The sequence below is a fragment of the Fonsecaea multimorphosa genome (genome assembly GCF_000836435.1).
Source record: "Fonsecaea multimorphosa CBS 102226 unplaced genomic scaffold supercont1.2, whole genome shotgun sequence".
Lineage (NCBI taxonomy): Eukaryota > Fungi > Ascomycota > Eurotiomycetes > Chaetothyriales > Herpotrichiellaceae > Fonsecaea > Fonsecaea multimorphosa.
The window spans coordinates 1,856,941-1,883,011 of NW_015971636.1; the positions used below are offsets into that span (position 1 = coordinate 1,856,941).

At 52.4% G+C, this 26,071-nt stretch overlaps 5 protein-coding genes across 5 annotated transcripts; all 5 read left to right on the top strand.

The window, feature by feature from the left end:
- Nucleotides 1–1,032: 1,032 nt before the first annotated feature.
- Nucleotides 1,033–2,534, top strand: Z520_01617 (uncharacterized protein; the record flags this gene model as incomplete). Its single annotated transcript, XM_016772133.1, has 2 exons — nucleotides 1,033–2,065; nucleotides 2,116–2,534. 2 exons carry the CDS (start codon nucleotides 1,033–1,035, stop codon nucleotides 2,532–2,534), a joined length of 1,452 nt encoding a protein of 483 aa, XP_016637272.1.
- A 680-nt stretch (nucleotides 2,535–3,214) lies between these two features.
- Nucleotides 3,215–6,211, top strand: Z520_01618 (uncharacterized protein; the record flags this gene model as incomplete). The annotated part of the gene is made up of 1 exon (XM_016772134.1): nucleotides 3,215–6,211. The coding sequence occupies one exon, from the start codon at nucleotides 3,215–3,217 to the stop codon at nucleotides 6,209–6,211; it is 2,997 nt and encodes a 998-aa protein (XP_016637273.1).
- Nucleotides 6,212–16,556: 10,345 nt separating this feature from the next.
- Z520_01619 (uncharacterized protein) lies at nucleotides 16,557–17,835 on the top strand (the record flags this gene model as incomplete). The annotated part of the gene is made up of 2 exons (XM_016772135.1): nucleotides 16,557–16,709; nucleotides 16,768–17,835. 2 exons carry the CDS (start codon nucleotides 16,557–16,559, stop codon nucleotides 17,833–17,835), a joined length of 1,221 nt encoding a protein of 406 aa, XP_016637274.1.
- A 932-nt stretch (nucleotides 17,836–18,767) lies between these two features.
- Nucleotides 18,768–21,416, top strand: Z520_01620 (uncharacterized protein; the record flags this gene model as incomplete). Its single annotated transcript, XM_016772136.1, has 1 exon — nucleotides 18,768–21,416. The coding sequence occupies one exon, from the start codon at nucleotides 18,768–18,770 to the stop codon at nucleotides 21,414–21,416; it is 2,649 nt and encodes an 882-aa protein (XP_016637275.1).
- Nucleotides 21,417–22,446: 1,030 nt separating this feature from the next.
- Z520_01621 (uncharacterized protein) lies at nucleotides 22,447–25,499 on the top strand (the record flags this gene model as incomplete). The annotated part of the gene is made up of 7 exons (XM_016772137.1): nucleotides 22,447–22,498; nucleotides 22,557–22,649; nucleotides 22,714–22,832; nucleotides 22,893–23,115; nucleotides 23,190–23,290; nucleotides 23,339–23,495; nucleotides 23,545–25,499. 7 exons carry the CDS (start codon nucleotides 22,447–22,449, stop codon nucleotides 25,497–25,499), a joined length of 2,700 nt encoding a protein of 899 aa, XP_016637276.1.
- Between the last annotated feature and the right edge of the window lie 572 nt (nucleotides 25,500–26,071).

Consider the following 26,071-nt stretch of genomic DNA (forward strand, 5'->3'; position numbering starts at 1 on the left):
ATGCACAGAGCCACTTGACGTCTCCCTTCCTCTGCCTTGCTATTCGACTGCTGGTCATCGATATTGGCTCATTGGCCTTCTCCATTGATCGTGGCCTTTCCCATTCGAACAGCCTGCCGACAGATCTGGGTTCGCGCTCGGCTGGATGAACGTCTCAGCAACTGCAGCAGTCTGCCAAAAGGGCGATTGAAAAAAATCCCACGCATTCTGCTTGCACTGCAGGCGGCCAATTGCATTCCGCGGCATCATGAGACGTCGGTCAATTGGATCAATCGGCGTCTCACTGGAATCTCCTGCCTCATCCGACATCCCACTCGTCCACTAGCCAACAGTTTTCTGCAGTGCCTGGGCACCATGGGGGAACCGTCGTGCATGCCTCATTCTCCCCGATGCGTGGTTTCCCCTGGATCCTATTGCTGATGAGCGGCGGTGGCAATGGAGCTCGCGGCGTGCTGTTCGCTGGCATCTACCCGCTCACGTTCGGCGTTGGGCACGAATATCTTGATCTCCCGATGCACATTCGCCCAGATAAAACGCAGGGCACCTCCTTTGACAGGTTCCCTTTCCTCCCACATTTTCCCTCCTTGAGGCCTGAACGATTTCCTTTCCACCCAACCTCGCCGTCTCCTTTCCCCCTCTGAGTCTTCCCCTGTGATACTCAGGAGAAAGGACGTCATCCTAGCGCGCGAAAACACATTTGTCTTTCACTTTGTCAGAACGGTGGTGTTACATGTTTGTACCCCTCCCATCGAACCTGTCACCTCACACCTGGTTCGTCCTGCTTGCATCAAGGGATGACCATGATTTCCTGATGATAGCCGCCGGCACCACCACTCTCTGTCTCGCCTTCATGATATTGCCGTTCGTTCATGCACCCATCCCCTCGCTGTCAAATGATGGAGCTCTTCACTACAGATTTTCCGCACTCTGTCACCGCTGGATGCAATCAAGCCTCGCTATTGCCACCCCCTTCATGATATCCGGATCTCCCATGAACGGCCCCTTTGAGCCAAGCTCTTTCTTCAGTCCTGCATGTCCGGCTCGGTGCGCGATCAAGGTCGTCGGCGTCACAGCCAGACCTACGCCGGCCACAGGGGTGCTCGCTCTTCCAAGCTGTCCCTCCTTACTGCTGTCACCACCGGGTCCCATGGGTCGACCGATAGTTCGTCGACCCTCACGCAAGAGTCCTACTCCAAGTCCACCTCAAGTTCGAGTAAGCGAAGTAGATCCACCGGGCAGAGAAGGCCAAGCGATGAGCGAAGGAGAAAGGCCTCGCCGGTGAAGACCGATCCAAAGAATGCTACCGAGGAGAAAAGCATGTCCAGGGAATCAGTAGACGTTTTCGCCTTCCTTGTCAAGGACGACGAGCCGGGCGCCGCCGACTCGAACGCCGAACAGGAACCTCAAGTCGAGAAGAACACTGCCGAGTCGGACGACTCTGATAGTGAAAGCATCGTGCCGAGCATGCATTCAGATTCGGGTATATCAATGGGGGATAGCACTGTCCATTCCAACAATGACCCTTTCGTCGACAACCATTTACCTCCTTTACTGGAGGATGCCCATGAACAAGAAGAGAACAACAAACTACGAGCAGTCGAGCCTGACCGCTCGCAGCGGCTACGATGGAGATATCCAGAGGTGCCCCCAGCCACCCATAAGCCTCCGGTCCCGAACGTAGTGGATAGGACACCGAGTCCCATGCATGTTCGTGCACGCATGCCACAAACGCCTGACGGAAGCGACAAAGAGTTGTGCTCGCCCCGAAATACGTTGTCCGGATATGATCTTATTGCTGATCGACTGGCGTCCGGCGAACTTCCACCAGTGTTTCGGAGTTTTAAAAAGATCTATTTCCGGTTGCTTTTGCAGTTACAAGACGAAATCAGCGAGATGGAAGAACAGCTGGCTGGTCTGGACGCCGTCGATGGTCATAGTCGGCTCCATCCAGACGGCAGCATGTCGCCGGCTTCCAGGAGATTGAGCTGGCAATGGGGTCAGTCCGATCTACCGGCACATCGGTTACATGTCTTGGGACGATTATCAATGAAGCTTGAACAATACTGTACGTGATTGAATCTCAGAAGAAAGGTGTGACACGTTAACTGGTGCTAGATCAAGTTCTCTCAGCCTCGCAAAGAGTCCGCATGCTCTCCTCATCCCCAACTGCAACCGAGATTGCACAGTTCCAGGCGTGGTTGCAGGAACGCAGCCCCCTCTCACTCCCGGAATCCAAGTTCCTGGACAACAATGAGGATTTGATCTCATTAAAAGAGACCACTCCATCCACCTCAACGCATTCCGCCGGCCCAGCATTAGAATACGTGCCTATTTGCATTCTCACGATGACGCTTCTGCCACTATTGTGCTTCAAATTCGTCACTGGCGTTTTGAACAGACTGATCTTGATTACCATTGTGCTGGCGGCTGGCTACAGCAGCTTAGAGAAGCTTGACAGATCAAAGGTCCAACAACATCGACAGTGGGTGATTGCATGTTTTGGTGTTTCATTTCTGGCAGCCCTGTTCTTTTAGAAAGAAAGCGTTACGTAGTTGAGCGGCGACGCTCCTTGCTTTGAGAAGAAAGATAGATGGTACGAGCCATTGTACCTTGCTAAACGATTAAATTGGGTGTAGATTAGAATAGAAAGAGATTGCACATGGCCTAGTCCAACAGACAGAGGTCAGAGTGGTATCAAGTCGACTGTACCATCTCGCCGTATCCAGAAGCCAGCCTCGTCGGAGTGCGGGGCGCAGCCTTGCCGGACTAATGTTCGGCCTATGTATGTTGACTTCCGGGGATGGGGGTGCATGTTTACACAAAGGGCGATCTAGAGCCGCATCCTTCCCCAACTCGACTCAGTCGACTCCAGTCATTAATTAACCCGCCATCCTTTTCCTCCTTTCACCTGCGCTCTGCGCTCTCTTTCATCTCCTGGCGTTCTATTTGTGTGCATCACGAATGACCTGCTTTCTTGCTCTTATGTTGCAGTGATCATCTGCTCAGCGGTCCGACACCCCCACTCTCCCTCATCTGCCTGTTGAGATAGTCTGTCATGTGCCTGCGCAGGAGCGTTTGCACTGACAGTTGCAGGCACAAACACGCCGAGATGACCGTGCCTTGACTTTAGTCTACGCCTCTGGTCATTTCTTTTCATCTCTTGCCTCCAAGCACCCGCTCCTTAAACGGCCAAATCTATCGTCGATGGTAGCCCATGATGGCCTCCAACTTCATGTCTCGATTTACGGGCTCCAACAACCCTTCTGCCTCCATCTATGACACCATCCGACAAGAAGATGAGGATTCGGACAATTTTGATGTCGAGGAGACCGCAGGGCTGGCTGCAGACGGGGCAAATGGAAGAGATGGCTTCGACAATCAAGTACTACATCGGTCCAGCCTCGGTTCACAGAGGAGAATCCCCCGTCATGATGGCCGTGCAGCTGCTGCCGCCACCCACACCGAATCTCAAGCGCAGCGGAGAGATACGCGCAGGATTCACAACAAGACAAGACGCACCCCGAGAGCCCACAAACTCTTGGACGTGGAAGAGGCGGACGACGATGTCCCAGCATCCTTGCTGATCGATCACAACGCAATGGGTCTTGATCACGGCTCCATGTCCCTGCCTCCTCCACCAAGCCTAATGCCAGAAGGCCTCCTCCAAGGTCGCGATACCAGTCCTTCGATGGCAGCTCAAGATTTCCATACAAGATATCGCCCCAAGCCAAGTCCAAGCGGCCAGAAAACGGCACGGGCTAGACCAACTGGAGGAGTTGTTGGAGGCAACCTCGCCAGTGCAGATCCTAAGGAGAAAGCCATGTTTCGATGGGTCAACGTGACAGATCTGGATAATTTCCTTCTCGAGGTTTATACTTATTACCTCAATCACGGTTTCTGGTCCACCATCCTCATGAGATTCTTCAACCTCCTTACTGTTGCCTTCGTGGTTGGCTTCTCCATATTCCTCAGCCAGTGTATCGACTATCGAGAGATCAGGGGCAGCACGAAGATGTCGGAGATCCTTGTACCGCAATGTACCAAGCGCATGGGGTTTGTTCCGAATGCTTTGCTCTGGCTCACCACTTTCATATGGCTCTGGAAAGGTGTCCTGTACCTCTTCGATATTCCTCGTCTGAGACACATGCATGATTTTTTCCTTTACCTCTTGGACGTCCCTGAACCGGAAATTCAGTCGATATCATGGCAAGAGGTTGTTAGTCGCCTGATGGCTCTGCGAGACTCGAATCCTACCATTTCTTCAACCTCCAAAAAGACCAGTAACTGGACCAAATCGCAGAACAAGCAGCGAATGGATGCGCACGACATTGCCAACAGGCTTATGAGAAGGCAAAACTACATGATTGCCATGATCAACAAGGATGTCCTGGACCTGACTCTACCCATCCCTTTCTTTGGCAATCGCAAGCTCTTTACTCGGACACTAGAATGGAACATTGAATTGTGTATTATGGACTTTGTATTCAACCCCAAAGGACAGGTTCGGCCTCTGTTCCTGAAGGATACGCACCGGAAAGACCTAGCGAATGCCCTCCGTTCACGCTTCATCTTGGCAGGTTTTACAAGCCTTGCCTTTGCACCGTTCCTTGCCACCTTCTTCGTCCTGAAGCACTTCTTTCAGAATTTCAACGACTACCAGAAGAACCCTGCTCAGATTGGCATGAGAGAATATACGCCGTTTGCGCAGTGGAAGTTTCGAGAGTTCAACGAGCTGCACCACCTATTCCGGCGGCGCATAAACATGTCATATCCTTTTGCCGACAGATATATCAATCAATTCCCCAAGGATAAGACCGTCCAAATTGCCCGGTTCGTCAGTCTGATATCTGGAGCTGTGGTATCGGTCCTGGGCCTCGCAACGATCCTGGATCAAGACAACTTTTTAAATTTCGAAGTAACACCAGGGCGAACTACAATCTTCTATATTGGCATTTTCGGATCGATATGGGCCGTAGCGCGTGGCTTGCTACCGGATGACAATATGGTCTACGACACGGCCTTTTCAATCGGAGAGGTGATACAATTTACGCATTACGAACCGCAGCACTGGGCAGGTCGTCTTCACACTGTGGAAGTCAAAGAGGAGTTCTCCCAGTTGTACCAGATGAAACTTGTCATCTTCCTGGAAGAGGTGCTCAGTATTTTCTTCACGCCCTTTGTGCTGTGGTTCAGTCTACCCAGATGCAGCGAACGAATCATTGACTTCTTCCGAGAATTCACGGTGCACGTCGATGGTATAGGATACGTCTGTACGTTCGCCGAATTTCGTTTCATGAACCAGGCGATGCGGCCTGCTCCTAAGGAGAGGTCCACGGAAGCGGAGACTGGGACAGCAGGTGCTGCCGCAGGTGTTGCTAATACCAATGCCAATACGAACTTGCGCGATGACTATTTCGCGTCTAAGGACAACAAGCTCGAACATAGTTACTGGGGGTTCATGAACGACTACGCGCGGAATCCGAAGACCGATATCCATTTTCCTTACCACACCTCCCGGCGGCGCTTCAACTTCAACATGCCACCTCCTGTCCCAGGGTTGCCTTCACCATCCTTCCCAGCATCAGACCATGGTAATACGTTCGGTGGCGGGATGCACGCCCATCGACACAGCGGCGGAGGTCTGGGGTCGATATCCTCGCCACATCGCGGAGCCTTGGGCACTCCCAGATTTGGCGCTCAGCATCCAGCTACGGGCCACGGCCATGCTCAGTCTCAGCCATTTGGCTCTCCGCTTCAGTCGCTGTTGCTCGACCCACACCATCAACCTTCTGTTAGCGGGTTCGCGTCGCCACAAGCTTTGCGACCACGTGGCTCTCTTCTTTTGAAGTCCCGGCGGACTGCAACACTTGAGCGCGGGCATGAAATTCCCGACGACGTCGCGGAGGAAGAAGATTCAACTGAGCTTCGGCCTCAGGGAACAGACACATCTCAGCCGAATGCAGGAGGGATGCAAGAGCGCCTCACTTCTGCGCCCACAGGCCTGACGCCTCACGCAACTCACGACGGCGAACTAGGGTCCTGGAAGTATGAAATTGACTCGTCCTCTGGGGCAGGTAGTGAAGATGAAGAAGATGAGGGTGATGCTAGGGCGATCATGCAACCCATGGGGCCACTGGGACTGATCCGGCAGTTTCAGAAAGCTCAGGCTCAGGAAGGAGGGAGGGCAAGGGGCACTGAAGCGGGTCTTTGAGACGCTGACATGGAGGGTGATTGAGAAGCCAGAAGTGAGCATGTCGTCGAGTAAGCATGATGGAGAAGAGACAACAGAAGCTGAGTGGAAGGAGGTCCCTGGAAGAAGCTGGACACCTCGACGATGATCGAAATACTCACGGTATGTTGTTCGGCGACCGGTGTGCTCTGCTCCGGAAGTGTAAGATAGCTGGCCGGGGGGTATTGCATCAGCATGGCACAGGCGAGAACGGAGTGGCAAATGGGCTGTACCAGTATCAGAAAAGGGCGAGGGCGATTCCCGACATTTGGATCGTCTTGGATTTATGTGCTGTATACAGAGAGCCTCCGGCCAGGAGCGGTCTCGAAAGGAGCTCGCGGTCATTCGGCAAACGGCGTTGGCAGGATTGCGTAGTGGGAGGGGATACAAACAAGTCCTCCATAACGCGTCAAAGATTCAAAACATGGTTTCAGGTACAACAAATGTTTCACGAGCATTTTACTACGGCGACTGTTTCTTCTCGTGGACCTCTTCCCGTTCGATATGCTCCCTCGCCCTTGCCCACGCTTCTGATTTCTTTCATTTCAAGGATAGTGTGGACGAGGAGGCAAACTGACAGATTCGACAGATGGTCCCATTGTGCGATGGAAGTGAGAACCTGGGTATTCAACGGCCGCAAGGCAGAGAAGAGCAGTCTCCCGTTCGGTGATGCTATTATCTGTCCATTACGTACGAATCCTCTCGAAATCACCCTGCTGAGGCTGAAGGAGGCATTCGATCCTCGCCACCCCGTAATGTATGACCTACAGGACCTACAGGACCTACCGGCGTGGTGGCGCCGCGCGAGCTGAGAAGGCGCAGCGCACGCGCGCGCGCGACAGGGGTTTGGTTTGGGAGGGATATTTCGAGAGGGGTTTTTTTTGACTTGGCCGTCTTATTCTCATGACCAGATCTAAATCTGGAATCATGCAATCTGACTAGAGATGTGCCAACGCACGTTCCTGGTCAGGGGGCGGCAGAGTTGCGAGAGAGAGAGAGAGAGAGAGTAAATTGCCAGCGAGAAATACTCTCTTGATGGGTGATGGGTCTCTTGACCACCCGGGGGACGAGGAACGGGAGAGAAGAGACCTTTTTTGTCTCTATAGGCGGGACGTCTTGAGGGCGGAAGACAAAGAATGGGATGGTAGGGGGGAGAAAGAGGCTGAACCAGAACGAGATCAGGGGCGGACTCTGATGCCCATCGTCCATCGTGCTGTGAAGCAGTGCAACATACATACATACCTACACAGCCTTGTCTTGTCTGTCCAGGAGAGCAAGCGCTTGAAGCCCCTACTAGGTACTTACATTCCTACCTATTCAATTAGAGAAAAACCCCCTTTTACTAGAACCAATGCTAGGTAATGCTGTGTCGAAGAGGAGAATGCCTTTATAACTTGTCAAAGAGGGTACATTCCCTGCCCTCTGTTGTTTTCGCTGTGTATATAGACTACCCTTTCTTGCTCGGTACGTAGACATCTGGCAGACAGTCCACCAACAACCTTGCTCAAATTGACATGTTCCCTCGTTGATACACGAAAAAGTATTTGTCCATCTTTGATTGAGATTACGTAGGTTTATACCGAACTCATGATAGGTCGCGTTCTTTCCCTAGTTCCTTCTGGCGATCTCCCTCGCGTGTTTTGGCGAAAGGGAAGAAGAAGAAGAAGAAGAAAAAGGAGGAGGAGGGTCGTGAAGGAATTAGACATGTATGGATAGGCAGATACCTAAGGTAGGTAGGTGTGTAAAAAGTTGTTCTCTCCACCATAGATTTCACCCTCCATCCTCCTTGTGTTCTTTGCCTCTCTCTCTCTGTGAGTACGGCAAAGGAAAAACAAGACGAGAGTCGTGAAGAACAGAAACGGTTCCCAGATTAGATACTGGGGGAGGGCATTGTTCTCCCCACCCATTCCCTCCTGAGCCTCCTCTCTGCTCCTCCTACCTCTCTGTTCCTCACACACACACTCTCTCTCCGAGCCACCCTGGTTCTCTGTCCGAGCCACAATCCCCTCTCCAAAGGAGAATGCCCTGACCTGACCCGTCCTTTGGCGGAAGCATACTTACGTACGTACTCGGCGACATGTGTCCTCCCCCACAGGAACATCCTTCGACCTGGACCGGGCCAGGGGGTGGATGTGACTTGAATCTCCATGGAGACATTCTTCTCACCATCATCATCATCATCGTCGGGCAGCATTCTCGATGAGCCCCGGCGTGAGCCGGCATAACAACGTTGGACCGACCGCGAAGTGATAGTCACTTGTATCCTGAAATCTCGACCAGCTCCCCGTCCCCGGCGTGGATCGGTGCAGAGGCAAGGACCGTGATTGAGATGATTATATTTGTTTTTGTTTTTTTTTGGGTTTCAATCAACTTGTTGACTTGTTCTCCGGGGGCCCGTCGAGCAGGTATTGGTGAGTGAATGGGGCGAAGTGAGCGCATCGGCGACTGGCTCGACCAACCCCAGTCAATCACTTAGTAATTGGCTCGCGTGCTGGTCCCCGACACGTGGTTAGTCACTCCAACATTCCCTTAGTCAGGGTATTCTGTCGTTTGGTGTTGAGCGAGTAAAGCGGAGGAGGACTCAGGGGGACCCGCTCTCAAAGCACACATACCTTAACTCAAAGAATGGCGGGGTTCTTTTGTCTCTAACTCTTGAACCAAATTAGCAGCAGTCGAGGAAATACGTAATTACAAGTCAAGTGTTATTCATCTTTAGTTGGTAGAGTGGGTGCACCTAGGTGGTACCTCCTGTACTTAGCTAGATTACCCACCTATTACCCCGTACGTAACGGATCTGCCTCGATAATTCCTGCGGCTTTATCTGGCGGCCTATCTACCTCCATGTCTACACTACCATAGCTGGCTAGCTTAACCTTAATCAGCTATTACCTACAAAGGCTCCCCGGTGGGGCCCAAGGCTGACTCCCAACAACACGGGGTGGAGAGGATTATGGTGAGTACCTACCCATTATGGCGGCCAGGCGGGTAGTGCGCTGGTGATGTTGGTGGATACGGGGAGTGGAGATCGGGCTTAGTTCGCGGGGCGGCGGAATTCCGCCCAGGTCCAATAAAAACACCAGAAGGGATGGCCATGTTGGGTTAGGCTGGAATTAGCGAGCAACCCCCTATGGAAAAGGGAAAAGAGTGATAGACCAACAACAACAACAACCAAAAAGAAGGAAAGAAAGAAAGAAGCACACCCCAGGCACGCGCGGGATGCTGACTCGTTGCAGCCGGCTTCTTTGTCAGAGGCAGAGTTCACGGATCAAGCTCTTTGACCGGGGGAAACTAGGCTAAAGGCCGTAATACAGTGATACAAGGAAAGGCGGAGCGAGGTATAGAGTTACCTCGACCACATGGCCTGATGTGTCAAGGATATAACGTTGAAGCTAACGCTCGTGGGCCTGGCTGGTCTTGGGATCGAATACGATCAACTCGCCGCGATTCGTCGTTCAAGCGAACACACCACTGTTGGTTCCGTTGTGTCGGGCTTCTCCTTCGCCCTGCGTCTTGGGTCTGGATCTGGAAAGCGTACTAATGACTGCTGGGGAAAGCGTGGTGTGGGCTGGTGATCCTTTTGGCAAACTAAACAGCTAAGCCTTCAACTCCAGGGGTATCACGCTCGCCGCCCACCTCGACGGCGAGCAACCGCCATGGGGTTTAATACCGGTCCAGAATCTGAGTCGGGATCTTGCAGGACGGTTACAAGTGGTGGTTTGATGACGGACTCCACCTCCACTCTCTGATTGGGGTTTGAAATTGGCATCAGGCTGTGTTCTCGCTCTGCAGGCTTATCCCAACGTGCGTTCAACACCAGAAGCCTTTGAAACAAGATTAATCAGAGGGCGAAGAAATGGGGAGCGAACAAGAGCCAAAGACTAGCGCAGTGGTATTTGCTCAGCCGGAAGGAGCATCGTGGTGATCGAACGGAAGGACCCGTCGAGAGGAAGCCGCCACAAGGGGTGAACTTCCTACTGCGGCACGAGCATGAGGTTCAAGCAAGGGTGGTTGTTTCCACTCCTTGTTGTTGTAGGGCTCGGTTTTCTTGTCAACCTGATCGCCGGTGACCCTTGCTGATCTTCATTAGAATGCAAGAGAATGATTTGGCATTGGGGGGGCGGTCCTCCAGCTTTCCCGCCGCAGTCGAACGCTTCCTTCTGGTCCTGGCACCATCAGGTCTATGGGGCAAGTTTGCCTCCCAAGGTGGAAGTAAGATCATCGTCGCTCCTTCCTGCAGTGATGATCGCCATTGCCTTGAGACAAGTCTGTGTCAGCCAACTCGTCGGTGGATGGATGAGTAGGCCCTCCCAAGAGAATCCTACAGTGTGGACCACATCTTCGTTAATTTGGTAAGCATACGGACGTCCTCAGAAGCACCGATCCATGAATGACCGTCCATCAAGGGAGACCGGCAAGGTGTGTTCAATGCCCATCGGTCGTGGCAGTGCCGAGCGACGTCCTGTCGCATTGCATGATCTCCGGCGAAATGCCAAAGCTAGATGTTGGCCGCCTGTTCGGTTCAAAGAGGTCGTTGTCTTCCCTCCATGAAGGTCGGCTGCTTGTCATCTCTCAGCCACGCAGGCTGTTACCAGGATGTGTTTTTAGATCATCCTCCCTCGCCCTTGTCTATGCGTCTGGTGAGATTGTCGATTGCGCAGCACATGAACTTGAGATTGTAGACCCAAAACTGCATTCCCCCTTTTGCTCGAACGAGTGCCTTGGGTCCGTGGCAAAATAGAACCAGAACGATTCCCGTTGGCACTATTTTGCAAAAGCCGGACAATTTCATCGGTTGGCTAGATCGAAATGGGCAGTTCGAGCTCGGTTGCTAATTGCTCTGTTCCCATCTATGATCTCGAAGCTGTCATCCATCATCCCCACCAGCCGGTGGTTGAGATTGTGTTGAAGAGCGCACTCGTAGTGCGCCTGCCTCAAGGACGGCACATGGTCCAGTGAATATTGTAAGCCTGCGGGTTGTGCTGCACCATAGTCATTCGGCCGCTGTCAAGCCAATTCCAGGCAAGGTCATGGCCAATAATTGTGATCCAGTGGTCAAGGTAGACGGAGGAACACATGCTCTAGCTTGGTGTGTCACTTGTCCAGGGAATGACGCTGTCAAGCAAAGACATTCAAAGCTTCGCCTGCATGGTGCAGATGGTCGGAGGTTAGTCTCGACTTGGAAAGATTCACTGCTGCTGTAGAGGGGCGTAGTGCGGCAAGATCTCTTCGGCGTCTACCTTTAAAGATTTGTTCTCCATTGGGTTGAGCAGGATCTGTGGCGGCCATCCACAGTTAACAACACGGAGCCGAACTATGGCCGTAGACCCTGGCACCTACCTGGGCTGTCCCCACAATGTTCAGTCAGCAGTCTGGCTATAGGCATAGCAACCCTACCTCCACAGATGAGTATAGATATGATATATTGCTTACTGGGGATGGCAACGTTTGGAATGGACGTGCAGTAGCTTGGACTTGGCTGCTGCTTCGTGATGGAGCACGTATCGTGCCCCTTTCGAAGCCTGACCATTTGGAGTCTGGTGTAAAAGACTGTGTTTCGAAACCACGCCGAGACTGAAACCCATATTGAGGGCCCCAGTATGGACCGGCTGGTCCTCTAGTCACACGTTACTGCATCCTTTTCAGAGTGCGTCAGATCGGCAGATCATCAAGTAGAATTGAATATACCATACAACCTCATCCTCCCATAACTGGGCAAAATTCAGAGCGGCGACAACGCCCTGCGACATGCTTCACTGTGGGTCATCATGTTCCAGGCTTATTACTCCTGCTGCTGCTCAGATAATAGCTTGTCTTTGTAAAACAGACCAGATGTTTAGCTGATGCTATTTGATAATGTGGTAGCGAAATGACTTGATGACCAGGTGACTGCATCAAAATATAACGGGACTCCACAAACAAGGCTGAGAGCTGATCGTATTAGTCAAGCATGGGAAATGGTCGGTGACATCGAGGACTGGATGACTGGCTCCTGCCAAAATTCGAACTCCGCCATGAATCAGTCTGGGACTAACACTTTAACGGGCGCCAGGACGAGTGAGACCGACTATCCACCTTGCTACGCCTGGCAGATTCGGAGCCTATGCGGTGTGAAGAGGGAATTGCGGCGTGCAGTGAGAGGAAATACATCGAAGGGCTATCATTGGACCAGCCCGCCGATAACTTGAGTTGGTCAGCATGGTCGTTTTGGGAAGAGCCCTAAGCCCTTCCAGAAATATGCGGTCGTCTCTTTGGGGTAGCTCTCGAATAGAAGAAGCCTTGCCAAGTCGTTCCCTTGAAACCTTTGGCGCCACAGGGTCAGTCAAGTCCTGCGGTGAGCTGTAAAATGGACGTCCAAGAAAACATCCAAGGTAAGCATGCTGGCAACACTAGCCTGTGCGCCTCTTGGAACGAACCTGGAGGCTGACACCGTTGCAGAGTTTCTCGCTTGACCAAAGCGGTCGACAGGGCCACCACCGCAATGCTAGCCCTCCCTCGGCTAATGTTTCGCGGCTGGGTTGTACGAGTAGCCGTTTTTGGAGATCCCTCGTATATTGCACGGTCCTACCAGTCATGGATGCTCGTGAGCCCTGCAACCCACCAATTGGACATTCAACATGGGCGGTGCGAGCTTAGTAGGCAGGCGATGGGGAATTGAAGTGATGACACAGCATGGCCGTCCTTCGCCCTGAAGCCACTCGGCAGCCGTTAACAGAGGTCCGATCTACTGCCATAGTGATTATGCTGTTCAAGTGTATGACCTGAACAGTCAGAAAAGGCAAAGTCTTTATGTAGTGAGGTATTCGCCGAACGTTAACTGACTCGCAGCGAGCACTTGGCTTATTGTCCGTATACTTTGGGACCAGGTGTATGTAGCACCGCAGCTCGAGGTACAAGACCACAAGATGCTTTATAAATAGTTGGGCTGGGGTCGATTATCAGGTAAGCAATTTAGTTTGCCAGAGCGCCTGGTAATTAGACCGGGATGCGTGATCCCCACCTGGCTAGAGCTGATCCGCATCAACCTGCGGCTGAGAATGAAAAGACCGGTGCATGGATAAGCGAGCAAAGGAGGATGCGAGAAAGGCCCTGTCAGATGGGATTGCACATGTCGTCTATGCTGATTCGAGGAGGAAAGGATCAAACGATCACGTAGGCTTCGCATTAACTCTGTTTTTGCACCATCTGGTTATTGTTTTTGTCAGTCAGAAAATGTCTGCATGCGTCAGACCAACGAGCTGGATGAGGACAGCCTTTCGACGTTGATGGCCGGCGAAACTGACCGGGTTCCTCCGACAAGACGGAGTGCTGCTCACCGTGTAGGTATTTGACGCCCACGTAGGCGGGTGCTAGATCTTGATGTATTGCTCACCAAACCACTGAAGGACAACCCTTGGGTTGCTCTGGAATTGGAATTACAGTCTTCGGTCCCTGCGTGCCCTAACACCATAAGGAGGGTTCACAAAGTGCCACGCAACTCTGCAACTTGAATTGCGGGGTGATCGGAGCCACGCGCAGGGGCTTGGTCTTCGAAAATTGTATGGTAGGCGTCTAAAATGGGAAACTGGCTAAAGTTCATCTTGGAGGGTGGAAAAGATGTCGAGTGTGGCGTCCTCCATAGTACGTGAGGGTGGGTGAGAGATCGTCCGAGTGCCGAGATTGCGGTTTTGGGGGGGAAAAGCGTGGTACGGGCGAGAAACCTCTCAGCTGCGCCCGTGAATATCTGTGTCTAGAAATCTGAGTTTATGGAAGGCGTGACTCGCAGACAAAGCACGCACTTGCACGTATTGGTGCGGACCCGAAGTGTTAGACTAGTCGATCAAAATGTGCGATTAGGCGATAGTGAACCTTTTCCTGTTGTTGAAGACCTATTTGCCAAATTGTACGCGCAAGACACGTTGGGTAATAGATTGCAAAATGGATGTGAATGTAGACAAAAGCAGGAAAGGTCAAAGGCCCAACTACTGGCTTATGTTGCCTCTGCTATTACCTAATTGTCAGGGCACAGGACGCTGGACTGGTGCGAGTATAGGTTCACGTACGAGGTACCGAGTACAGGTTATGGAGTAGGTCAACCAGTGTCGTCATCAGTCCTGAACATCATACATACTACCGAGTTTGTTCACACGAGGATGGACTTGTGCTGCTCGTCAACTAAACTTTCGGCTAGGGTGTAGCGGTGCCACATATAGAGACGGTGAGACTGTGACTTTCAGCCCAACTATACTCCTCGACTCGTAGGCTCTCGTACCCTGAAAGTTCAAGTAGTAAATTGTTCATGGATACGATGCAAATAGGGGATGCCCAAATGCCACAGCCGCAGTCTCACTAGGCCAGATCAATCCAGAAGGCGTAGCGTAGGTCCGCCAAAGGCGTGTGTGAAAGGGGATACGAGGCTGAGCCTAAATTGCCCCCCAACACCCTTCCCCCACCCAAGTTGCTGTAATTTTGTAGTCGAGGAAGGTGCTGGAGTACTCGTCCGAATACACCACCCTCAAGATGGGTGACAGCTGACTCCTTCTATACGCTCGGCCCTATTAGGAGATGGCCGCTCAGAATGATCAGAATCACTTTCTATGCGTCCGTAAGAAGACCTTGTCCTTTAACTTTACGTACGAGTACAAGTACTAGTACTCAAGTGAAGACACGGCTTCGACTGAGTGCACAAAGATGGATTGGTTGCCTTTTTGGAGGGGCTGACAACTACCCAAGTCACGATGATGTAGCCATCAATGCCTTAGCATTGCGCTAAGAGGTGCCAGCCAGTTGCCAGTATTGCTCTACCGTCTTCGGACCGTCGAGACATTCAACAATGTCAGAGGCTCTCATCAAATTCAGTTTTTTTTTGGTTCGAACATTCCAATTGAGTTGAGACGGACGGCCATTCTGCAGACTAGGCACTTACGGCCATGGGTAATACCCAGCAGCATGGCGGTAAACTACACAGTCTCCGTGCAGTTCAACTGGATTATCGAGAATTGCTATCGTTAAGCCTGTTTCTGGGGTAATCTGATGGCGAAAGGGATATCTCGGCACTGAGCTCTACTGTGTGACGACGACAATCCTATGATGCTACATAATCACAACTCCTGAAAATGTGCGCCATGTTTGCTGAGCGCATGCCTAGCTGGGAACACGGGCGGGCTATTGCCTGATCAGCAAGCCATTCCTCTGGTGGTCGTCCAGCTCAACATTCGGGCTGAAAGCCACCTTCTCGAGCTGCGTATCATACGGGTATTACTTGTTACCACTTCTCCTACTACCTACGTACGCTATGACCTAACTCCATTTCTGTGCACTGCGGCCTTTTGGCTAGCATAAGCAGAAGCCCAGACGAACGAGCCACCCTCTAGGCAGGTCTGGGGATAGAACTCGTCAATGACGCCGAGAAGATTTTGATGTCTGACGGCCCAAGGGCGAGTTGGGGGTTCATCCTGCAAGGTGGGTATGTGTGGGCTTGTGGGCTGGTGGACTGGTGGACTCCCTAGTCGCCCGCTCCAAATGGACCCAGACGTGTTACCGCTTCTGCTCGAGGCGCTGCCCAGATCCCCGGTGAGGTCTTGGACGCTAAGGGGGCATGCGAAAGCACCCCGGTCCTTGCACGTTTGCCCCTGTCTATGAAAACCCCCTGTCCTTCATCTGCCGCCTCCCCTGCGCCTTGGAGTGCTTGCGGACCCTGGTGCTGACTACGTTGTACCATCACCACCACACATGAAATGGGAAGCACCATCGTGGCACAAAGCAGTTTCACTGCCACTTGACCTGAGAGGCCGATAATGCCATCCCGTCACCGGCAACAACCTTCGTATCCCACGCGGCAAATGGATCAAGCCCACTATTTACTGACAGCACTAAGATGATCCGCTAACCTCGAGCAGTCGAGCTCCTATCTCAACCTGACTCGTCCCGGGGCCACATTGGAAAAGCAATGAAAGGATAAATCAGCCCACTACTCCATCCATGACTCTGGCTTGAGCCTTCCTGCAATTAATACGTCCATGCTTATTCCAACTTTGATATAGAGAGAGCTATAGCCGTCAGCATCGTGCGCCTCTGTCCTTCTTTTGAAATACTTGTCTCGGAGGCCCTGGCAGTGTACCCTCGCCCGTCGTCGCTCTTTTGAACCCACACCCTTTGCTTGACCTCTTCTTTTCTATATACAAACTGCAACAAAGCTGTCCGAGCACCCCGTCAGGATTATTTCTTTGAGCCCGCCAGTTTCATCGGGTATCTCTGGAAGAAACTACAATGGTCGCTGAGTCTGGGTTGGTACCTCACATTCCCGGTTTGAGACATGTCCGTTGACATATGTGCAAGGGCGACGATAACAATGCCATCTTCATCTGCACCTTCGGCCTCGAGTACTTCTGCGACCGACGACCCCTCAACTTCGTCGTCCATGAAGACGACACCGGCCGCGTCCAAAACAGAACCCAAGCCCATCAAACTCAGGGCAGCCTGTAACCACTGCTTCTCGGCAAAGGTATACGTTCCCCTCTTTTGTTTCCGCCGGCCTTCTCCACTGACTATGGCCGAACCAGGTTCGATGTGATGGGAATAAGGAAGGATGTCGCAGATGCTGTGAAAAAAGATTGTCTTGTGTCTACAGCGAATCCCGGGTCGGGAAAGTGGTAGGCAAACGACGAAAGCGGCCCATTGACGACTCGATCGGCACCATCAACTCGCAGTCCTGGATTGTTCATAATTCTCTCCCTATACAGTCTATCCCGTCACCCGCTACCACCCACACCTCAGACGAAGCAAACAGGAGGCACGGCAAGCCCCCTGCCTGGCCCTCCTTCGTCGTCAACAGTGATCCTGGGTTTTTAGCCTTCGACGAGACCGCAGATTCACTGGGCGCTTTGGAAATGACCGACAACCGGAGTTATTCGATGGCTAGCGACCTAAGTTTCTTCAACAATAGTGGTTTACCCACCCCAGGACTCAGTCCTCCTCAAGTTACCCGATATCTGTCGCCTGCCCAGCTTGAAGCTCGACCTTTCACTAGACACTCTTCGTGCCCGGTCGATCCATCGAAGCTACAACCGCCAACCTATGCCGTGCCACTTTCCCGCAACACCGAGCCTGGGCTGGAAGATGAAGAGACTGTGTGCATCAAACTGCTCGCTCATCTCAAAAAGTATTCGTCTGATGAGTCGCAGCCACGGGAGATGCAGATTGAGCTATTGAAGAAGAGCAACGCTGCCGTACGGAGGATACTACGCAGTAAATCCGTTCGAAGCGACTATTCGTGCCACTTGCTGCTCTCGAACATCATCAACCACTTGGTCCGGCTGTGTGAGCGGCTTTGCCAGGGCAGACTGGAGGAATACGGCCTGGGGAACATGGAGTGCCAGTTTCTGCAAGATCAAGTCCACTTCGAGGGTATTCCTGCTTTCTTCGACGCCCCGGTTCCGTCAGCTGTCCCGGCCCCAGACCAGGACCTGCTGGAGAGCCTGGTCAGAGAAGTAAACGTGTTTATTTCAATCGTGGCCGACTTCCTGAAGAAAAGGCCCATCTACGGATTCCAGCATCTGGGACGGCACGAGACCTTTCATGTGGAGTTGGAACAGAGGCTGAAGAAGGCGACCGTCTTGCTACAGTCCTGATGATGGATCGACGTACCTCGTATTGTCCCCGTCTCGATGGGATGCCCTTGTATGCGGCGGGGCGGGGGCTGGACAGACAAAAATGACATGACTAGGGAAATGGGAAATGATTTGCATGCGTACTGGCCCACCTTTGTGTTTCTTCACTTTTGTCTTGATTGCGTTATGGGGCCTGTTTCGTGCTGAGCCTTTACGTGTCAAGCGTGTGTACGTGTTGTTCTCGTTATTCCGCTCTTTGGTAGTAGCTAGTCGCTAGGCGTGGCTAGGTAGGCCCATCCCCGGGGGGTCAAAATGCCACAAACTCGCCAAGAAATACACCGGCCCCCTCCCCACACCGTCAGCTTTTAGGTGGCCAGCGCGTGCCGCAGGCCGAGGAATTGGCGAGGAGCTCCCCTGTAACAGGCCAATGCAGGCCCTTTTTACAGGTAGCAGCTTGATTGGCGGCCTTTGCGGCCAAAACGTCGCCTCCATCGCTCCATCCAAGACCATCGCAATGAGTTCCCACCAGGTGCTACTCCATCTCCTCATCCATCATGCCCATCATCATCCTTCAGACCCGACTTCGGAAGGTGTTGATCGACGGTACATGTCGTGGGATGAACTTGTCAGACTAACGGTGATTCCTGTTCTAATGTCCACCTGGTGATTACGAGAGTCAAGGTTGCCAAACTTTCTTCCCGTCTTGGTTTTCGCTCATGCTTCTGCCCTACGAGTACACCAAGAGGATTGCCTGTGGTGCTACTCGTTCGCCTCCGATCCTGCGCTCTTTGGCATGATCGCTCGCGGCACCGGCTTTGCTCTGTACGAGTATCAGCATTGTCCGGCAGACTGCCTTCCTCAAGCAGTCTCTGCAAATGTGGGCCGTGGCACCGTGTCGACGGCCCTTGATCTCCCATAACCCAAATTGCGACCGCTGAAGTACGCAGAGCAAGATGATGCGCCTCCGACGCTACCGGTTGTTCCTGCTGGTGGCTGTTGTCGCCGTCGTGGCAGTCTACCAGCTGACTCGGTTCAATCACTGGGAGAATCCAGCCCTCGAGGCACTCGTGGGATTGAAGAACGATCACGCTAGCAAGAAAATTGTTCCGAACACAGGTTTATCGGAGGAGATTTCTAGCCCTGTTTTTGCTCCTGATTCTGCTCCAGAAGTGCCCGCTGAGCCTCGGATACAATCGGCGCATCCTGCCCTACCACCGGTCGAGATCGCAGAAAACGCTCCTCTCCCTCCACCTCTACCAGAAACAGATTCATCGCTGTCGAGTCCTTGGCCGAATTCACCGCCCACGTTGCCTAAAGAAGAGCTGCTCGCCAAGCAGCCGAACCTTGATGGTGAAGAAGTTGGTGAACATGGTCAAGGCGAGCATGGAGTCAGAACTCAGCCCGTGGAGCCAGGGAGAGCATATTGGACACAACAGGAAGAGCATTTCCCAATACCGCCCGAGAGTCTGATACTGCTGCCAGCCGGCGAATCTAAGGTACTCCCCAAAGTGCAATACAACTTTGGCAGGGAAAAGCCTTCGATAAAGAGAGATCGGCTTCGAAAACAGAACGTAATCCGTGAAGCATTCAAGCATGCTTGGTTCAGCTATAAGAATTACTCTCTGCCTCACGATGAGCTCAAGCCCTTATCAAAAGATGTGGGGGATCCGTTCAACGGCTGGGGCGCGACTCTGGTGGACTCGCTGGACACCCTTTGGATCATGGGATTGCGTGATGAATTTCACGAAGCAGTTGCCGCGGTGGGCATGATCGATTTCAAGACATCTGCAAGAGACGACATTCCTCTCTTTGAGACGACAATCCGTTATCTCGGTGGGCTGATTGCAGCTTACGATCTAAGCTCGGGGAAATACCCAGTCTTGCTTGATAAAGCGGTCGAACTCGCCGATGTTCTGATGGGCGCCTTCGATACCCCCAACAGAATGCCTGCGGTTTTCTATAAATGGGCTCCCTCGTCTGCGTCCCGGCCACACAGGGCCAGCGAGCACACTGTGCTTGCAGAAATAGGGTCGCTCGCGGTCGAATTCACAAGACTAGCTCAGATTACCAGGGAAGCCAAGTATTACGATGCGATCGCACGCGTCACCAATGCCCTGGAGGAGTGGCAGATGAAAACGACTTTTCCAGGCCTTTGGCCGTTGAAGCTGGACGCGTCCGGCTGTAAAAAGCGCCAAATCATTTCAAGTGACGACGGTGAAGGATCGGAGGCCTTTACCTCTGTAGGGCCGAAAGATGGCCGTGAAGAGTTGTTTGCAGCGGAGGGAGCAGTCACGGACAATCGGCGTAACCCCGACGAGAATCCCTCGTATGCGTTGACTAAGCGACAACAGCTTTCATCACCACCCCGGAACGGAGAATCGGCGCAGAGGGATAGCAGACTGACTGCAGCTGAACAGAAGCGCAAGCCGCTGATCGATGCAGAATGGGATGAAGCGGACGTGGACGACTCCCGTTGTGAATCACAGGGTCTGACGACTGAGCCCGATTCGACCACCCACACTTATGGAATCGGCTCGATGGCGGATTCCACGTATGAATACTTTCCAAAGGAATATGCCCTTCTTGGCGGGCTGAACCAGCAGTACAAAAGTCTTTATCTGGATGCCATGGAAATTGTCCGGGAAGAACTACTGTTCCGACCCATGACAAAGGAGAACCATGATATTCTTTTTCTGGCAAAGCAAAACATTTCGCCCAAGGCCAAAGATCCTGCCAAGAGAAAAGTCACAATCTATGAAGGCACCCACCTGGGATGTTATGCAGGGGGCATGTTCGGCCTAGCGTCGAAGCTTTTCAACATTCCTTCAGACATGGTTATTGCAGAGAAGCTCACCGACGCCTGCGTTTGGGCTTACGCATCCACCCCCGTGGGGGTCATGGCCGAAGAATTCGAGCTCGTGCCCTGCGAGAGTCGTATCTCGTGTCAGTGGAATGAAACCAGGTGGTATGAGGCGCTGGACCCGAAGCTTGAGGAGAGAATGCGGGCCGTCGAAACTTACAATATCAATCAGAAGAGGCTACGCGAACAATCACTGGCTGGTGTGGACTATGTCCTGGCTGACGAAGATGATTTGGATGTCTCAAGTATGACACCGGACCCCAGCTTGAAGAAGAGAGATACGCGGACAGATTTCGGAGAGAAAGAACGGACAGAGACAATTTTCTCTGACGATGGGGATACACAAACAGAAGGACTGCGGCCCGTGCTATTCACGCCGCGGGTGGCGCTGTCTCACGAAAAGTACGTCGCAGCCAAAATACAGGAGGAGCGATTGCCTCCAGGGTATACACGAATCAAGGCGCGTGACTACCGACTTCGTCCTGAGGCTATCGAGTCGGTGTTCATTATGTACCGACTGACCGGAGACGAGACGTGGAGAGACAAAGGATGGGCTATGTTTGACGCCGTCGACAAGGCAACGAGGACGGACATTGCCAACGCTGGCATTAGAGACGTGACCAGCCAATTGATGGAGCAGCAAGATTCTATGGAATCCTTCTGGCTCGCAGAGACATTGAAGTATTATTATCTCTTGTTCAGCGAACCGGACCTGATCAGCCTGGATGATTACGTTCTGTAAGTAACCTCGACATGAAGGTTGGTGAGAAAAGGCCCGACTAACTGAAGGGACACAGGAATACCGAAGCACATCCTTTCCAACGACCCAAGTGATTTTTGGATCCTTTGGCCACTTTTGGTTGAAACAAGCACGCCGACCCTTAGACAGCATTGGAACGACCGCTGCATGTATATGGTATGTGAAGCAAGGACGGTTTGAGTAGCCCATCTTGCACTTATCTGGATGTTTCCTTAGCAGCAATATAGACTGATAGTGAAATCAAAACCATCTGTAATGGCAATCACCATGGTTGCTGTGGCGTCGAAAGATGCCCGAGACAAAGCATTGTAAAGCATCTATGATCTCTCTGCTCTAAGTATACGTGTGGGCCGTTGGCTCAGAAGCTTCCAAATCCGAGTAAGCACAGAGTCCTTTAGCACTGCCCATAGGCGTTGATAGGGCGCGCAAGGCGCGGTACCTCGTACTCGCAAGTAAAACCTTAGCTACCAAGTCTTCGGCAGGCGAAGAGTCTTGATCCGCGGGGATCCGGGCCGATGCCTAAGCCACGCGCAAGGGCTCCGTACCAGCTCGTATTTCTGCGCCAGTACCTGCCTAGGTACAGTAATTGCTCGCAACCTTCGTACTCGTAGGTGACTACTCGGTACCTACCTAGGTAGGTACTAGTAGTAGTGGCTCTCCTGCCCATCCACGCCAGCCTGATGGCCCGCCCTCCACCACGTGCATCCGTTGCCGTTTAGGTCGAGATTGTGACGCTGGGCGTCATGTGTCCGAAGATTCGTCGAATCCTACCCCAAACTTGGAATCAGTTCACCTCCACATCAATCCGCACCCATCACCGTGACTTGTGATAGCTCGCCTTCCGTGCCGACATTCAGCTTTTTCATCGTCATGTGTTGCTGTTGGACTGGTCGCTTCTGTTGTCCTGGCATCACCGCGCACTTGATCATATGAGGAGGAGCGACTGATCTGCGTCCGAACCCGTTCCTCTGACCGACGGCCCTACGAAAGACGATATGAAGCTGTACGTGTCATGGAACACGAGGTTTCTTATAACTTCGAGGACGAGGACCAGTTTTGGACCGGTACAGGACACCCATTCTGCGCTTCAGAGCAGGAGCCCTCACTGACCTGTCTCCCCAGCTCTCGAAGAGACAATCTCCCGAGAATGCACTACCCATGATAGCATCGACGATACACTGCGATCCTATATAGAACTCATAGGGAGCTGTCGTGGTACGCGTTGCCCAACGGAAGAAAGAGTGAAAGAGACAAGCTGACTATATGCGACTCGAACCAGGACGTTTTCTTCCAACCGACAATGATCTCGGCCGATGCGCTTTCAAGCTCCAAGAGTCGTCGCTGTTTACAACGCACGCCGACTACATCCGCCGACAGTTCATTCAATGTCTAATCGAGGTTGGTTGAGCAAAAATGAGATCCATCCAAAATGGAGGCTGACACGAACGGATTGCGCAGGATGACGAGCCTAACGTCGTGTTGGTGTCAACATCCTTCCTGATCACGCATGCGCAGTTGAACGAAAGGACATTCGAGCTGTTGAATGATGAGGGCGCGTTCCCGAGACTCATCCGCCTCATATCGAGTCCGAAGCAACATGGCCACGAAGGAATCCACAGACTCCTTATGGAACTGCTCTACGAGATGTCGCGCATACAAAGGATTAAAATAGGTGACCTGGGTACGTCGACGATTTGAAGACACGGAGGGCTCCGCTACCCATTGGCAAAGGCTGATTTCGCCGGTTAAACACAGCGCATGTCGATGATGACTTTATCAAGATGTTATTTGAGATTATAGAACAGGTGTCGGACGACGTCAATGATCCATATCACTATCCTACCATTCGAGTTCTGGTAAGCCTATTACTCCGCGTCTCAACATGCATCTAATCGTTCCTTCAGCTTGTGCTCAATGAGCAGTTTATGGTTGCCGCTCACGACCCTGCCAATGGTCAAGCTGCAGTCCCTCTAACCAACAAGGTGATCAAGGTCTTATCTGCACATGGTAGTGAGTATAAGACCTTTGGGGAGAACATTATTTTGCTATTAAACCGTGAAGGTATTATCCAGCGTGACCTGTGATGGCTCTTTTCCCCTAACGTTGGCAGATGAAACGTCGTTACAGCTTCTGACCCTCAAGTTGCTCTACCTCCTCTTCACAACTCCACCCACTTACGAATACTTCTATACCAACGATCTGCGTGTCTTGGTTGACATATTGATTCGGAACTTGCTTGATCTGCCTGAAGAGGCATCGTCCTTACGCCACACCTATCTTCGTGTTCTGTATCCGCTTCTCGAACATACCCAATTACAGCATCCTCCGCATTATAAGAGGGACGAGATCCGCAAATTGTTGGTTGTCTTGGGTGGAGGCCAGCTTCACGATCCTAACGGCTCCCATGAGGGTTTGCAGCATTGGGGCCATTTTGATGCTGTTGATGAGACGACCAAACGGCTCGTCAAGCGGTGCGAAGGAGTCAGCTGGCTCATTGATCCGGAAATCGAGCCGCCAGTGCATGCAGAGTCTCCCACTGATGACGGAGCATCTGATCTGTCATCACCGACCTCCCCTTCAAAAGCTCACCCGCCCGCTCTTCCAGCGCCTCGGAAACTGAAGAAACGAAACTCATCGAAAGGTTCCACATTGACCATTGGTCAGTATCTCACTCCTCGACTCGAAGGAGCTAGACAGTCGAGTTTAAGCATGATGGAAGTGGCGGCACAAAAGGAGAAACCAGGGGTAATCACTCCAAGCAGGAATCCAGGGTTAAAGAACAATCTTCGAGCTGCCATAATGCAAAAGAAGGAGAAACCTCCGCCGCCTCAGGCAAGGAGATCTGGCCTTTCGCGCATGAGGATGGAAAGAATGGAGAGCGATGCCGAAATGGCGAAGACGGAGGTCCAGAAGACGGAGGTTCAGAAGACGGAGGTCCAGAAGACGGAGCCGGCGCCGAACGTTGAGGGTGAAGATCACACTCAGACCAACAATCACCACCATCGTCACCCTCCTATTCCATTCCATCATCATCACCACCACCACCATAACCATGGTGCAACTTCCCCGCCACCAGCACTGGAGGAGAAAGATAAGGATAAGGCGGAGCCGCCACCTGTACCCTCCCATCATAAGGGCCACCATTTGGGCCACCATTTCGGCAAGAAGCCCCCACCCGCTCCAAAAGCACGGCGCAGACGAGGAAGGGAGGGTAGTGGTGATAGCACAAGAGAGCCTGGCAAGTTCAGCTCCAACTTGCCATCCATTGTCACAACGACAACAGCGGGCGAAAGGATTATCGAGGCCAATCCCTTCTCGCCAGTAGACAAGACATTCAGCCCTCCAGAACCAGACTCCGCCTCAACAATCGACAGTCGGATGAAGCTGCCAGTCAGCGAGGCATTAGAGCAGGCACAGGCCATGGCCCTAGCAGAAATTGAAGAGACGTTGGAGCACGTGGAGATCGAGGAGGAGCTTGAAGAGGAGACTGAGGAAGACATTGCGGGAGAAGAGGGAAAGACGGAGTCGCCGACGGTGGAAGAAATCCAAAAGAATGATGCTGCAGCTGGCACCTCACATGAGTTGCCCCAAGAGGAAGACGGGGCAGACAACAAGCACGACCAACCAGGGATATCCCGTGCACATTCCCAGGAAGAAATCGACCAGCAGTTCCACGATGCCGTTCCCGATCAGCCTCTATCGCAATCTCAAACGCTCTCTCCGACGCCTTCTCATCTTCTGGTCCAGTCCCAGACGTTGTCTCCATACCCGACAGCTGACGAGATGGCCACGCCTCCCGAGTCGATGACCCCATCCGTCACCTTGACTACCATGACCACTGGTATGACGGGCCCGGGCACCAGCGCAATGGCAGTGCAGCAGAGTCAAACTCAGCAGATGGCCCAGATGCCCAGGATGGTCCTCACCCCGCCCGCACAAGAGCCGTCTCGAGGAGTTCCCGGCCCGCAGTATGAATTGGAACGGAGCCCATTCCTCACCGACGAGGAAGTCGAGGAGGAAGAGACGGATCAGGATCAGATGGACGAAGATGAGGGTCGGCGATGAGCACAGAGGGCCCCAAGGAGTTCAAAATATCCTTTATTCCCGCGCCACGAGAAATAAGACCGATTGAGTCTTCACAAAGACGTGGATGGACAGAGGCCACAGCCCCATAGCCCATAGCCATGCCTTGTCAAGTATCAAGCGCAAGGTCCTCGAGTACAGAGAGTGACCTAGGACGCAGTCGATTTGGAGCCCACGCAGACCCTGTCCGAGTCAGTCACTCACTACCTAATAGCCCCCAGGCGAGGCCTCCCCAAAAGAATACTTTTGTGCAGATACATAGACTAGGAAAAGAAAAAAACGTCAGCACCACCTGCAGCCCAAACCGTCCCCTTTTTCCACACACACACACACACACACACACACACACACACACACACACACACACGTCGTCGCAGAGACGAAGGGGAGAGAGAGAGAGAGAGAAGTTGCACTAATTGACTCAAATGATGCATTTTATATCCATCCATTATGAGTTTCCCCTTGTGACTTGAAATAAAAACATGTTTTTCAAAACTGTCCCTCTCGCGCCGTCTCACGCCTGGCACGGCATTTTGACTGAAATATTGAGGAAC